This window comes from Barbus barbus, assembly GCF_936440315.1.
Source record: "Barbus barbus genome assembly, chromosome: 27".
NCBI lineage: Eukaryota > Metazoa > Chordata > Actinopteri > Cypriniformes > Cyprinidae > Barbus > Barbus barbus.
The window spans coordinates 4,606,700-4,622,500 of NC_136755.1; the positions used below are offsets into that span (position 1 = coordinate 4,606,700).

General features: G+C 38.0%; 1 protein-coding gene across 1 annotated transcript in view; it reads right to left on the reverse strand.

The window, feature by feature from the left end:
• The window catches only part of arid1ab (AT-rich interactive domain 1Ab), a 66,171-nt gene extending 51,401 nt beyond the window's left edge, over positions 1–14,770 (reverse strand). The window contains exon 1 of the mRNA XM_079381737.1: positions 13,624–14,770. Coding sequence (XP_079237863.1) covers positions 13,624–14,481 — 858 coding nt within the window. The 5' untranslated portion in view covers positions 14,482–14,770. The remainder of the gene's footprint in view (positions 1–13,623) is intronic.
• Positions 14,771–15,801: the final 1,031 nt, after the last annotated feature.

The window sequence follows — 15,801 nt, forward strand, 5'->3', positions numbered from 1 at the left end:
TCTCTCACTCCCTCTCCAAAAAGGGTGGAAAACAAAATAAATAACTGCAATTAGCACATGGCTAATCTGCATAGAGGAAAGCCAAGCGCTCTTGGCAGAGGAGGTTACACCGGGTGGAATGTCTCACTGTCTGCTGGGGAAGCGGGAAGGGTGTGTGTGTGTGTGTGTGTGTGTGTGTTTGAGAGGTCGGCCCGTTGGAGTGAAGTATGATAACACAGATAGCGTCGGCTCTACTGAGCCAGACAGATGGATTGGGTACGGACGATAAACAACTGCTGCTAATTTAATCCTCCACACGGACAAACGCTCCAGGCCTACAGCACAGGACTATTGTTGTGCCAAAACACCAACACACACGAATACAATTCACAGCACTTGTGTGTAGTTTATCCAGGAGCGTAAAGCGTGGAGCAGTTAACGCTGAACATGTACAGGCACTCGGAAACCAGCGGAAAGATGTCAGCTCCTCCAGAACGTGCTGAAGCTCAGAGCACAACACTCAACTTTAACAATTCAAATAAATATTGTGTCCATCAATACCATTTTTTTTCTCCATGACACTAAAATTATAATCAAGGTGTGTATGATGCTCCCTTTTAAACGAAATGTCTGGGACATTGTTTTTGTTCAAATTTCCTGGTGAAATGAGAAATTGTGTAAAAGAAAACACTTTTAGAGTAGAACCGCTGCGATGTGATTTTACTTTGTTTTTCCATATCATTCAATATCGATATTCATCCCAATATTAATTCATCTTTAAGAGGGAAAGAAATGCTTTCCATATATTTGTTAGACTTTCAGAATGTTTGCTCAAACTCCACAGAGTAGCTACCTTTTCATTTACTAAAATATTCATACTTTATATACATTTGAGAGATTTGTTTTTGTTTAAAAATATATATTTTTTAAACTAACAAACTAAATAAATGGTCCCATATAAATCAAACTTTTACCAAAATTTATTTATATTTAAGTTTTGTTTGTTTTTGGGGGGATTCTGTTTTATGATTGAATACAAATCTATCATCAAAAATGAAATTGTTCAAGTGTCTAATGAAGATATTTAACAAAATTAAAAACTTAATTTACTCTTTTAAAAATGTAAATCAAAAATATAACAAATAAGATCCTGCACAACAAAACTGTATAAATTAAAGCATGGATGAAAAAATCTTGGTTCCATGATGTTGCTTAAATCATATTAAATTATTACTACTTCTACTAGTATTAGTATTGTTGTTGTGATTATTATTATTATTATTACTACTACTTTTGAAAAGCACATTATCCAATATTAATATATTACCATAATTTCTACAAGTTCAAATTTTGTTGTGAAGATCTCAACTGAAATGGTGAAAAGCTTGTGAAGTGAGCTCTGAAGATGAAGTTCATGTCCTCGTATACTGAAACACAGCGAGCGTCAGCATGTTTGCGTTTGTGTATCAGACAAAACCACCTTATTAGTGTTTCTTTCTGCTGTGTGATCAGCTATTTGATTCATCCACAGACTAAAAAAAGTCCAAAACTTATAGTTGCTGACAAATTTTGTGATTACAGTATGATATTGTTTATCGCCTAGCCCTAATGCGAATACTAATATTTTATTAATTATTCTCAAAACCTTTCATGTGTCAACAAGTGGTTCAATTTGTAACACTTACTGTCTGAGGTCAAGCGTCACAAAAACACGAGTCAGAAGCAATGCTTCAACTCATCCGTCCCCTGATTTTCTCCGCAATGGGAGTGCGACTCCAAATGAGATTCGGTCCTCGCTTAGACAAGTCTCATCTTCTCAAAAGCAATTTAAACAGCAAATTCTCTTCATTTGTTGAGTAAAGGACTCGCTGAAGGAGAAAGCCGTACTCCCTCAATTCTCAATTACACCTCACCGGCTTGAGGAATACCAAAGCTATAAATTGAGAAAACGACCACCAGTGGCGACACGGCAAAGAGGAATTATTAGTGACGTTTACAGTCAACAAGCTTTTCCATGCGCTCGACTCCTGCAATGGTACTACATCAGACAAACTCAACAGCCCTGACGCTCCTCCAACTGTCCTGGTGAACTCCAAAGAACCGGAGCGAAGGGAAAAAGGCGTTACGCACCTTCACGAATTTACAAATGCAGAGGAAAACCCACTGATCTTCACATCCAGCATGTCACATACACAAGGATGAGCAAAGCATTATATCCTAATGTAATATAGTTCTTTCCACCATGTTTGCATTAAATATATTTTTATATTAATGGGGTCACACGACAATGCTAAAAATAACATTATTTGGTGTAATGCAATGTTTATGCAGTCTCTGAAACTTCCGTTCGTCAAAAAAAATTCAGATCAGGTTCAATTTTCTGCGTTTTTGCATCGGTAGCATTCATTTTGATAGGAAAGGATGAGGAATCCGAAAAAACGCATGCAAAAATTTTGGATTCAGTGTGCAATGGCCTTTACTTTTGCAAATAAGTTACGGCAGTTACTTTGTTTCCCCATGTATTGACTGGCAGCTCTCCTGTCCTCATGTTCAGAGAAATCAGGAGTAAGGTGTTGTGTGCGCTGTGAGACCATGAAGCTTACTGTATATCTAGACTAAATGTGAACACTCATCTCACTCGCACAAAAACAGATTGGGAATTCCTTTAAACAGTCAGAATGACAAACCTGCAATAATTAAATGTGTTAAATAACACAAATATCCTTTATGTATTTAATCCCATTTTATTAACCAATGTCTTTGCTGCTGACCTTCGATGATCTAATTCAACCATACTAATTACTATGACTTTAAATTTGCATTTCCTCCAACCTGAATCTTACTCACTTTTTCACTTTTGGTGTGAAAGGGCTTTTACTTTTGCCAAAAATAGAACTTGTATATTAAAAACAAACAAGCAAGCCCAGGCCAGATGTGAAAGTGTAACCTAGAAGTAATGATATGCATTACTTTCCATAAGTAATGTAATTAGTTACTTTTTAGGGAGTAATGCAATATTTGTTATGCATAAATTTCAAAAGGTAGAATTAGAATATTAAAAATTATGTAAAAAATTAATATAATATTAATATATAATAGTTTTCATTACAGTTTTCATGCTTGGTGTGAATGAGCCTTAATTTGATTAAACGCTTTAAAAAATAAAGTTACTTGATTTCATTTACTAATTCTGGGGGGAATGTTTTGCATGTGTGCAAAAACATGAGTTAAAAACAAAAAACAATAAAAATATATATTTTTTTAAATAGTTTGAAATATGACTTGATTAAGAGTTTGAGCTGTCAAAATCCACCTTTTCCTACGATGTGGAAAAGCAATTTTCTGTCAATAAGTGAGCCTTGACTCATTATCCACTATAGGTAAATAACTAAAAGAATAAAGTGCAGTCAACTTATTTGTGCCACAAACCATCATGTTAACGATTATGATAAACAAAAATTTGCAATATAAATCAGCATAATGAACTGCTTTTGTACAAATTAACTAGAAATGACACCACAAGACTCGTACATTCTAGTTACATCCAATCTTACTTTAAAAATAAGGTTGATACACCTGTGACTGCATATCAGTTAAAATCTGATAAATGCAAAATATAGATATAAGCTTCTTGGCAGCTGTAAACAAACGAACTTTGCTTCACATTGTACTCTCTCCACGTCCAACCTCATTTGTTTGAGACACATCCCACTCTCACATTAGCCCATGTTTCTTATCTCCCTCTTGTGTAAATAAAGCAGAGTAAAGCCGTCCTGCGCTCTGTGCAAAAACATCTAGCATGCAACGGCAAAATCTCTACCAGCTGACAGACTTCTAGCAGGACCAATGTGGGAGAATATGGAGTCACGGTGTGATAAAGTGGCATGAGTTTCCAGCTGCACTCAGTCCACGTCAATCACAAGCTGTCCGAATAAGCATTCCTTTAGGAAACGCAACCAGGACCGACTACACTGACAGCAGAGATGGCAAATTTCTAGTTAGTGCGTTGATTTGGACCTGTCAGCTAAGCCGCTGTTCAGCCAGTGCTTTTGAAACATCAGGAGGTGGTGGTTAGCTTCACTGCTTTGTGGTGACAGCTGTGAGTTAGCTATGCCCTCAGCAAACTATTACAAGAAGAGACATTAGAAAGACAGTCTTGAGGACCAAGCAATGCTGTTGCAGGTATTGGCTGACTGATTTATTGCCAAGGCCTATATATTGAATATTGACTGATATTGCCAAAGCTGATATACTGGCAGAAATTTGGGATTTTTTAATTAGCTGCATGGCTGCATAGTTTGTTTGTTTTTTCAGCCGATATGTCAGAACTTATTTATATACAGACAAAGATATCGGCCAAAGATACAGGCATCAGTCAACAAAAAATACATAGTTCAATCATAGGACTTCAGTAGTTTAAAGCCCAAAGTATACTTTGGTTTTTGCACATATGCAAGGCATACAGTGCGCATGATGCAAATTTCATCCCCAGAATAGTACGTGCAGCACCCTATTATTGTAATTGCGTATAACTTGTACTAGGGATGCACGACATTATCGGACCAGTGTCGGAATCGGCCGATAATTAATTACTTTAAATGTACATATTGGCATCGGTCCGATATCAAAATTATGCCGATGTGTCTTATGAATATATTAACTCACATGTGCTCAGGGTGTGCTCGTGATTAGATCACGCCAACAGTGCGATTAGATCACTTCAGCAATGTGGCTCATTCTTGAAGCAAAGTCTTGCCTGATTGATGATTAGATTGACTGTTTTGGATCATTTAAACTGAGAATGCACGTACAGAATGATGCATCCGGTGTATAATAGAGTAAACGGTAATAGCACATGCAGCGGCAGCCTCCCCCGGGTCCTAATGCCCGCTCAGTAAGGAGTTTTAATTCCATAGGGGGCGCTGTTGGCCTATTTCTAATAAAACAAAAGCAAAATAAACAAATATTATTTAGACTGTTCCTGATTATATAAAGGAGTAAATGATGCCATAAAATCATGAGTATGTTTTGATTTAAAAGGTCAGAACCTATAGCTTACATCAGCGGTTCTCAATTCCAGTCCCCTGTGTGAGCACTCGATGAAGAGCGTCAAGCGATGGTCATTGTAGCCAACCACAGATGTATCTGTCGAGTGCGTGAACACAATGACAATTTTTTTCTCCTCTTTGGTCAGCAAGTTTCTACTTATTTTGACGGTGCATGGGACGGTAATTTGACAGCACTGAGATGTCGGATATTGGCATTAGATATAAAAAACTATATATTAAAAAAAATACAATTTCTCTCAACCATTAGTTACAGGACTTCACTACAGTAGCTTAGAAAGGTTTTTATTGTCACTGACATTCTTCATCAAATAAAACTGAACAAGGCAGCATTCACATAAATAACTTTGGCCTGAAAAACAAATATGGCCCAAATAAAACATTTCAGACAACACACTGACAGATCATTCACGTTACGCTGCCAAAACATATGGCAACATTAACAATAGGTTTGTTTAGCAGCTCCAGTCCTTTGCATACTTCTCAGATACCGTTGGATTGCGGGCATGCAAATCCTCAGGCCAGTGTTTATATGAACGGAGAGACTCTGTAACTCCACATAAACAACAGAAGAGCACTGAAGACCTCAAGATCACCTTTACGTTCTGATTTATAACCTTTAGAGGAGCAATAGCGCAGAAATAAATCACAAGAAGCCAAAAACTAGTGTGTTTTCCAACTGCAAGACAAAAAGTCTTCAAATTGAAGTGTGTGATAATGACATTCACTGACAGACGACTAATAAAAAGACATAAAAGCAACTTGAGTGATGCACAAGTATGGTTAGACATAATAGCAGTAAGTATCTTGCATGCATTTTGATACAACCTGAAAAGCAGGCTCTGAAACCACCAATTCTTAAGTTGTGGTTTCATATCACTGGGGTTTAGTGTGATTTCTGATTTATGTGTCAGACTCTAGTAGGCAGTAAAAGGTTAATGGTGTTCTCCGCACAACACACACATGTGTGTCATGTAAATGAAGCCTGCAGACTCAGGGACCATAAGTTTGAAGAAGGAAATTGCTATGCTAATCTGCTACATTTTAAAAGTAAATGTCAAAAGAAAATGCATTACCCTCACATTTCCAAACAGCCCTGTGGAATTGCTTAAATGTGATATTTCCCCCAATCACAGAGGAGAAAGGGAACACCTCATCATCAACCGTACGCTACGGCAAATGATTAGCACTGAATTTCTAACAATTGATTGCGCCAAGGTGGACCTTAGATGGGCGTCTGAGACTATTCCTCATTGTAGGAACATGCAGAAGGGAAGGAGAAAAGAATGAATCAAGTCAAACAAGATGCATGTGAATTTGCATGCACTCAGTCCTAGACAGTACACAATATTGGACTTGGTAGGGTACAAACCAAATCATAACAATATGCATCAATGCTTGGCTTTTTCTGCTTTGCAGCTGGCGCTACTCTTACAACTGTTTTGGTTGTGAAAATAATGACTAAAAATATGAAAGACTGAGCCGGCCACACTTGAGAACTTAAGTTATCAAATAACAATAATAAGAAACTATTTTTATAGCACTTTTCATACAAAAACGCAGCTGGAAGTGCTTCACAATAAAAAGTTCAAGGCTTCACAATACAGCACTTTAAGTGCTTAAAAAGCATTACAATAAAATGAATCAATTACAGTAAGCATATTTAGGCAGATGCAAATATGCAACAAGTCTATTTTCTGATGCACATCTATAGACACGGTTATGTGATTTTGTTTTTGCAGCTGTAAACTAACTAAAAGATGGGAAAAAACAAGAATTTGAAAACGGTTAATGCGTCTGAAGATATCTAATATAAATTACTCACTGGTAGAACTGGGGCAGACTGCACCAGCCGTGCACAAGTTAAATCTACGCCTAGCCTGGTTGTGGCGTAAATGGGCGTCAGGTGTCGATTTGCATAGTCCTGAATATTAAAACTTAGTTGAATGCAACCCTGTACAAACTAAATAATTATGGAGTATGAAATTAATTATCCTGTTTATCTGACAGACTTCAGTCCTCAAGACATGCATCATATTGACATGTAAGTGAATGAATTACATGAAGCTGATCTAAACAGTGCAACTTGGCTAGTAATTCCATCCAATTTAAAATTAGACCTTATTTGTTCTTTTTTCACATTTTTACTGTGTTGCTTATTATAACCAATCATACCAATACTATAACCAATCAGATGTACGTACAACGCAACGCAAGTATAAGAGATTTATTCATCATACAATGTAAACAGCTTCACTGATTATGTGTTTTTTTTATTCTGCTGTTTGAATAACTGAGGAAAAGTATTATAATTAGTACCTTGCAATAAATAAAATGTTTACGTTAAGGACAAATTCAGTCATATTAAAAACATTAGGCTGCTTTTAGACTCATGCTGAAGTTAATTAACTTTCCGGCAATGAAACCAAGTAAATAATTAAAAAAATTAGATAATATTGTGTAATGGTGATCTCACAGGCTACAGAGAATGGGACGACTGAACATACTGCCCAACACTGATTTCAAGACTCAACCTTATTTAATTAGAAATGTAATTTTACCATTAATTAACACTGAGAGGATAAACTGAGATTCGCTGAATTTCAACAACTTTGAAGGCTGCTACTGGATCATTGAAGGTAAATGTCAAATCCTTAGACTAATGCATTACTTTAATAAGATTTCATGACCTATTAGGAACGTTCTGCCTAAAGAACCAATGGTGCAACAAAAGTAAACTCTGGATTTTACTTTCCAATTTAATTTAAAAAAAAAAAAACTAATGATTTGAGCAACTCTATACAGATCATTAGTAGAGCTACCAGACTTGGAGAAGGAAGACATCCAACATTTGAGTTTTAGGTTCCTCCAGGACCATGACTGTGAAGCAGCTTTAATACAGTCTGCATGATAAAAACTCTCCAATCAGGGTCAAGTGAACTCAAAACCAGCTTAATTATATAAGGCTTCCTGAACTAATCAACTAGTCGTTCAGGCAATCCAGCGACTAGACCATTTTGAATTCACATACTATTGCTTTATTTACCTCAGAAGTACGTTCTTTGCACTCACCAGACATATCTAGTGCACAGCCGAGCCGAATGCAAAGCAGTATACAGCTTGAGCAAGTGAAAAGCGAAGAAAGAGGCAAGCCAGAGAAATACAGGGATGCTGTGCGCAGAAGCGTTCGAGGGCTGCACGAGTGCTTTTGCGTGGGTACAGCAAGCGTACGAGAGGCCAATTTGTGCAGGGTTTGTGCGACCTAAATGCTCCTGAAAAGACGGACGGATGGCCGGTGGCGCATGCAGCATGAGCGGGTCAGAGCGCTTCTCCCGGCGTCCGCTAACATGTGCGCGCTCACACAGCCACCCACATTCACAAGCACACAGCTGTCACCGGCAGGCAGCAAAGGATCATTCACAAAAACACCCCCCTCCCGGCTCTGTTTCCCTAAGTATCTGTGACACACACACACACACACACACACACAGAGAGAGCGGCAGCATGTGGAGATTCATTACTCAGCAGTGCAGACAGTGTGCTGTGGCAGCAACAGTTCACTAATTACCCCGCAGGCTACCGAGACTGTGCCCTTCACTCGAGGATGCTGGGATAGGATTCTCCCTCTCAAACAGAAACAGCTGATCTCAGGGCAACCGGACGGGTCAATGCCAAAGTCTGGGTCAGAAAGACTGGTCTGAGACCAGTTTAAAGGGCAACCCGGTAACATTCAAACAGACCTGTAAAACAATAGTATCCTTTGGAGAAACTCGGCGTTACATATAAATATTAATCATAAAGTGCCCTGTTAATACCACCGATTCATTTACATAGTTCCATAATTTCCATCTATTCTCATTTCAATTAATTCAAAACGCTTGGTCAACAATCCACAATAATTGCTCAAAGTTCACAGAAGTCTCATTAAAAAATAAATAAATGTGTAACGTTGGTGTACACAAGTTAAAATAAGTATTACATTTTAGTGAAAACCTAATAAAAATATATTCATACCACAATTACATTTAACAACATTTTTCATAAAAAGAATCTAACGGCTTTTAGGTTAAAATTCTGCTTTCTGGAAATAAATGAAAGTCATTTGCACATCAAAAATAAATAAATAAAATTCACAGAACATTTTCTTTAGAGGTTAATATAGAATATCTGCATGGTTTTCATTTATTTGCATTGAAATAAGATTTGCCAAACACAGACATTAATGCCCTAGTTTATGACTTCAGAATAATAATTGGCTAAAGAAAATCGTTTCTGGCTTCTTCTCAAGGTTTAACTCATTTTATCTTCAGGACATATTTTCTCTGGGCTAATTAATCTGACATGAAACAAGCTCACATGCAGAAAAAGATCCACTAGTTTATTTTGGCACTCAAAACATACAGTACATGAAACAAGCCCGCTTAATATTAGCATAGATATGGACAAGGCTGGCTGCTTTTTATGATTACACACCATCATCAAGTTCAAGCCGGCCACTGCATCATTGATACAAATCTGTGGTCTCAAAACCCTGAACGCCGCACATTTCTCTTGCTTACAACCGGACCTTCACATACACAAATCCATGCACTATTCTGAACTGAAGGGATAAATACAGTCATCTGTATAAAGCTATAAACAGATCCACACAGCCTGGAAGATTTCAAAATCATTCATTCATTCAATAAGCTAGTGTTTTCAGCAAACTACACAAGCATTCAAATCTCAATCAGCTTTTATAGAGTGCACAATCAAACTTATAAATAACCATTTCTGTGCATCAACATCCAAGAGAGTCACATCTACACTAAATCCCCTGTAATGCTCATCTAAACACGACAATGTTACTTTAATTAACCTGTGCAAGCACTTAACACAACCACCACAAATGCCGTTTTATAACGCTTACCTAAAATTTAAAACACTCTAGATGCATTGTTTTAAGAGAAGCATTATTGTTTTCCCATCAAGGTTATTGCATAGCAAACACAGTAAGAATCTCTGCCTCTGAGAGTCATTAAACCCTTCATTTCCACATCGAGAGCACAGCAATCACGTCTTTAAGCATTATTCTCTCATTCAGAAACAAGAGAAAGGTGTGATCCTAAGAATAACACTGCTGATGATCACAGGATGGTAGTAAAACAGCAATGACTCTTGGTTAACACCTACACTGCTTGTAAACACACAGAGTCTGAACAAGCATGTGACTTTCACTATCAGTGCTGCGAGACGATGTATACGGTAGGGATTCTCCCTCCTAATTACAACCTGAAATTTAAATACTAAGAAACCTGGATGCAGATAACACACTTAAACATCCCCAAGTTCATTTTTTCCACAAATACTAATATCTGATATTAATACACTGCTATTATTGATCATTTTACTGTGTGGAGACGTGCTGATATCGCGTTTGGACTCGTTCCATCTCTCGTATCTTGTCAGTGTCTGCGCTTGCTTGGCCATTTGTTGTGGAAAAATAAGGAACGTGGGTAACGCTTTAGAATAGGTAACACTTGTTAACTATTAACTACGACTCGTCCCTCAATCAATTATTAATTTGCTGCTTATTAATAGTTAGTAAGGTAGTTAAGTTTAGGTATTGGGTCGGATTAGGGATGTAGAATAAGGCATTAATGTGTGCTTAATTATGGCTAATATTCTAGTAACATGCATGCTAAGAAGCAACTAATAGGTGTAACCGTAAAATAAAGTGTTACCGGAAAGTGTGTCCAGCTAAGTTCAATTAGTATTTTGTTAGACGGGTATAAAAAAAAAAAGTGTAGTTTACCACGGCATTCGTCATGTTAAGCCTCCTCATGTGATGACCGAAGAGTGTAAAGACCATTTCTCCTCTTTTCTACTTGTTTCACTTCTGTTTCAGTTTTTTATAACCATTTATAACCATTTCTTATTGTGTGTAATTAAGTTGTGTTTAGCATGTGTGTTTGACTGTTATTTCTTAGGATTACTGATAAACCATACTCTCGTGATCTGTATGTTTTATCTATTTTAATTTTAGTTAAATAATGTCTGAATTTATTATGACTGTATAGGTCTTTTATTAAGTTTGATTTAATTTGAGTTATTTTAATACTTCAACAAACTAAATGGAAATGAAATATTGAATTTATAAATGTGTATGTATACATATATATACTGTATGTATGTGTGTGTGGTTGTATATATATATATATATAGTTTTTTTTTGGTGTTATGTTAGAATCATTATTATACTCTTATACCTTTTGTTCTTTAATATTTGTAATTGTTTTGTTTTTCATTTAAATGTTAAGTTTTGAAATTTTGTTACATGCATTTGTCATTTTTATTTAATTTCTTTATTTTTAAACTGTGTATTTATAAAGTTTTAGCTTTGGATCTGTTTTTAGTTGTTTTAATACTACACTTGATTGCTTCTGTTGTCCTCATTTGTAAGTCGCTTTGGATAAAAGCCTCTGCTAAACGACTAAAATAATAATAATAATAATTTCAGGCCATGCAAGAAAAAGTCCACTAAATCACATGCATTTTGATGCTACACACCCCCTGGCCATTTAAGATGTATAGGCCTTTGTTTTTTCAGCCAAGAAGAAACTATATGGTTTTGCAGAGAAACATTTCAGGTGTTATTTCCCCATCTAAAGCAAATGAACGTTGCTTACTTAGACCATTTTCAGTGGAAGAAAATCTTTATTTTAGACAGCTTCAAAATAATCCACGTGATCCCAGCAAAAAATAAGGGTCTTCCTCTAGAGAAACAGTCATTTTCAGGAAAAAAAAATTAATTAATTAAAAACTAAAAGAAATTATACATTTGTTAACTACTAATGACAAATGCTCACCATGGTCCAGCCTGGTTTAATTCACAACAACATTGGAAACATCACACATGATGTTATCAGAAAGAATGGACCTATTGTTGACAAGTTTGAATCAAAGTTAGTTTATGTCTTCATTTATTCTTAATTTGGGGGGCTTTTAGACTGATGAAAATGATCCACAGTGAGCACATGCATTAGATGAAGAGAAATCCTTGAATGCCCCCCCAAACCTTCATTTCTCTTCAGCTGAATAAATAAAGTCCTATACATTTTGGTGTGTAAGTAAATCAAGAAACTCCTATTTTGCTGTGAACTATTCCTTTAAGACCTCTGGATGCCACAAATATCAGGATGTCACAATAGTCCACATATCAGGGCGCTGTTTCATAAAACAAGCCAGGCTTATTTCAGTTAGTCTGACTTATCATTTGATTTGGTTCAAAATAAGGCAGGCTAACAGAAATAAGCCCTCAGAAAACAGACGCCGACAAATATTAGAAAAGAGAAGTGAACAGCACATCATGTAACCTATTATTCATTAACATAACTGCTTTTTATAAACAATGCAAATAATTCTTACCATTGGACATTTCAGACAACGCAAAAATAAAAAAGCAACACTAAAATGTGTGCATTTCAACTAAACAGACTCATAAGATGTGCAATTAAACTTAACATTGAACAAAATTAACAAAAGATGCATTGCTACAAAAGTAACACGTGCATCTTTATCGCATGCATTTAAATAAGACCTTGAATTTTATTAATCAATTAAATTGTTAAAAAAAAAAAAAGACTTATGCATGGTGGATGCCCTTTGTTTACGAAATGCTTAAAAAAAAAAAAAAGCACAAGTTACATTAAAAATTCTTAATTATCTCGTTAGCAATCATATTGCATGCATTTAAACCCTTAAAAAGCCGCGAGTGTAAGTGGAGCAGCTCTTTGCTGCATTAGATGCAATTATAAATGGCCAAGCGCAGGAGATGAGGCAGCCAATCAGATTTGAGTTCGCGTGTCAACCTAAGACCAACTGTCTCCTGCCTTTGACAGAAGGATTTTACCTCCATAATTCAAATCCCAAAGCAAAGCAGCCCGCTGCACTTACTCACAGCTCCCAGCCTGTTTACACACTCACTCACGGCCGAAAAACGCCTCAAAACACACCCAAACGAGGCGCGTTTCAAAGGAAACCGAGCTTAACGGTTCACGAGGCGACAGAGTTCACGTTTAGCCCGCGGATGCTAACATATTCGGTGTTTTTAGCATCAGAGAAGAGCCAGGAATAAACTAGCCGTGATCAGACAACTAGCGATAGCATTTCGCTCCAAACCGAAGCTAAAACACTCCTTAAACCGCTTCTGTGCTGGAGCCAGCTGCATAAACATAGAAACCATGCTAAGAACTAAGTTAGTTTGACCAGCGTTAGCACTTAGCCAAAAAATACCCAGTCTCACCTTTCCGATGAAAACTGGGCCAGCCTAGAGTTTAGTGAGCAAAACACATTAGACGGCTAACCTTTTAAGACTAACGGAGTCTAAGCGCTGCTCTTTGAAAATTAGCATTACTTCACGATTCCTCGTGCCCCTCTCACCCTGGACACAACTAGCCCAAAGTGAGACAACACGGCTCAGAAACAGCTGCTTATATGGACCGTGTTCTCTGGAAAAACACAGGCAGCCATTTTAGAGCAGGCTGAGAAACAATGGCAGACTCTCTCGCAGCCGAGCGCCGAGTTAAGAGAAGTTTACCTGGCTCCTGTTGAGGGTCTGTCCGGTGTTTCCAGGGCTCATGGGAGACGGGTGATGGCTTCTTTGTTGCCAGGCTGGATGACCCCCGCCGAACTGACCCATGTCGCCCGCTACTTTGGCAGCCGCTTCCTGGCCTGCGAGCTCCGCGGCGGGGAAGCTCTGGTAGGTCCTGGCCGAGCTGGGGGAGGTGAGGAGCTGGTTCAGAGTCGGGGTGGATGTGGGCTGAGGGGTCCCCATGTTGTACCTCTGGCTGTTGTAGGAAGCGGCGGTCACGTTAACGTTAGTTCCTCCCGGAGGCGGCTGCTTGCCCGGCTGCCCCCCGGCTGAAGGCGGCTGGCTGTTTCGCGGGGAATTCACGCCGTAGCCCGGGCCCTGGTGGTACTGAGTTCGGTTGAGGAAGGGGCTGGAGTTGTTAAAGTGGTTCTGGTAGCCTTGCTCGTGTGAATTGGGTGGGTATGGGTCCATCCCCGCCGGCCCTGCCATGCCAGGGCTTTGTTGTCCGCCATGTTGATGAAAAGCGGGCCGGTTGTAGCCGTACGGAGGCGGAGGGAAGGCGGCCGGGTGTTGTGGAGCCATACCGGGGTGGTTATTCCCGTCGGGATCATTCTGGCTGTTGTTATTGTTCACCCTGGACGGATTCCCGTTACCGTTCTTCATGTCAGGGTCGCCTGCTCCTCCTCCTCCCCCGGCAGCAGCGTTTCCCACATCGGCCCCGTCGCGCAGCTCCTTCAGTCCCGGGGACCCGGCGTCGCTCTCCTGCGGCTTCTCTCCGAGCACCGGCTCGTCCTGCGGCTCCCGCTCCGGTTTCTTGAGCTCGGCGGGCGGGCTAGCGTTGAGAGTGGCGACCTGAGCGGCCATGATCTCTCTCTCTCTCTCGTTCACCGCGAGTCACTTTGAATATAAACACAACGCTCTTATGAAGACGTTATAAAGCCCGCGTCCCGTAGCATTCCTTCCACTTTCAGACCGGAGTCGGTCCTCGCTCCCGACCGCGGCTCGAGTGGAAAAAGTTTCCTGGAGAATAAAAATAAAGGTCCCGGGAATGGATTTAACCGACACCAAAGTGTGTGTGTATGTATATATGTGTGTGTATGTGTGTGTGTGTCTTACAGAGCGAGAGCGCCAGAGAGAAACCGATCAAACCAGCACGAGGCTCCGAGACACAGCCATTTTACCGAAGCGCGAGATCACGTGCAAAACGCGTAACGGAGCGCGGAGCGGAGCGCGCGAGAGAGAAGTGTGTCATCTCGAGCTACTTTGACACAAAACACGCCTGTGAGCCTCGGCTTTTATTGTGAAATAATGCATGAAATATGCATTATTATTATATATTTTCTGACTGAATCTTTAATATTATATTTTTTTATATTATACTTGACCCTCTAACACTGGCACGCTCTCTTCTATTTATATTATATCTACGTGTTTTCTTTTTATTTATTTATTTATTTTAAAAACTAAAACACTTGACCTTTAACACTTGCACTCTTTACAATGCTTGCTTTCCTTTTATTCGAAAAATGATCCTCAAACACTAGTATCCTCTCTTTCTATATTCTTATTTTATTATTATTATTATAAAAATGATCCTCAAACACTAGCATCCTCTCTTTCTATATTCTTATTTTATTATTATTATTATAAAAATGATCCTCAAACACTAGTATCCTCTCTTTCTATATTCTTATTTTATTATTATTATTATAAAAATGATCCTCAAACACTAGCATCCTCTCTTTCTATATTCTTATTTTATTATTATTATTATAAAAATGATCCTCAAACACTAGTATCCTCTCTTTCTATATTCTTATTTTATTATTATTATTATAAAAATGATCCTCAAACACTAGCATCCTCTCTTTCTATATTCTTATTTTATTATTATTATGAAAATGATCCTCTAAAACTAGCATCCTCTATTCTTTTTATATTCTTTCGACTTTTTTTCTCTGTAAAACCCCTAACATTCTCTATTATTTTACTATTCTAATTGTTTTCTTTTTATTTATTATTTAAAAAAAGCTCTTTTTTTATTTTGATTGCTTATATTGTCCTCATTTGTAAGTCGCTTTGGATAAAAGCGTCTGCTAAATGCCTAAATGAATCCACAGTATTTTATTTGATTTTTTAAAAATATGTTTAAAAATTTAAACTACATTTTTTTCATAAGAAAAT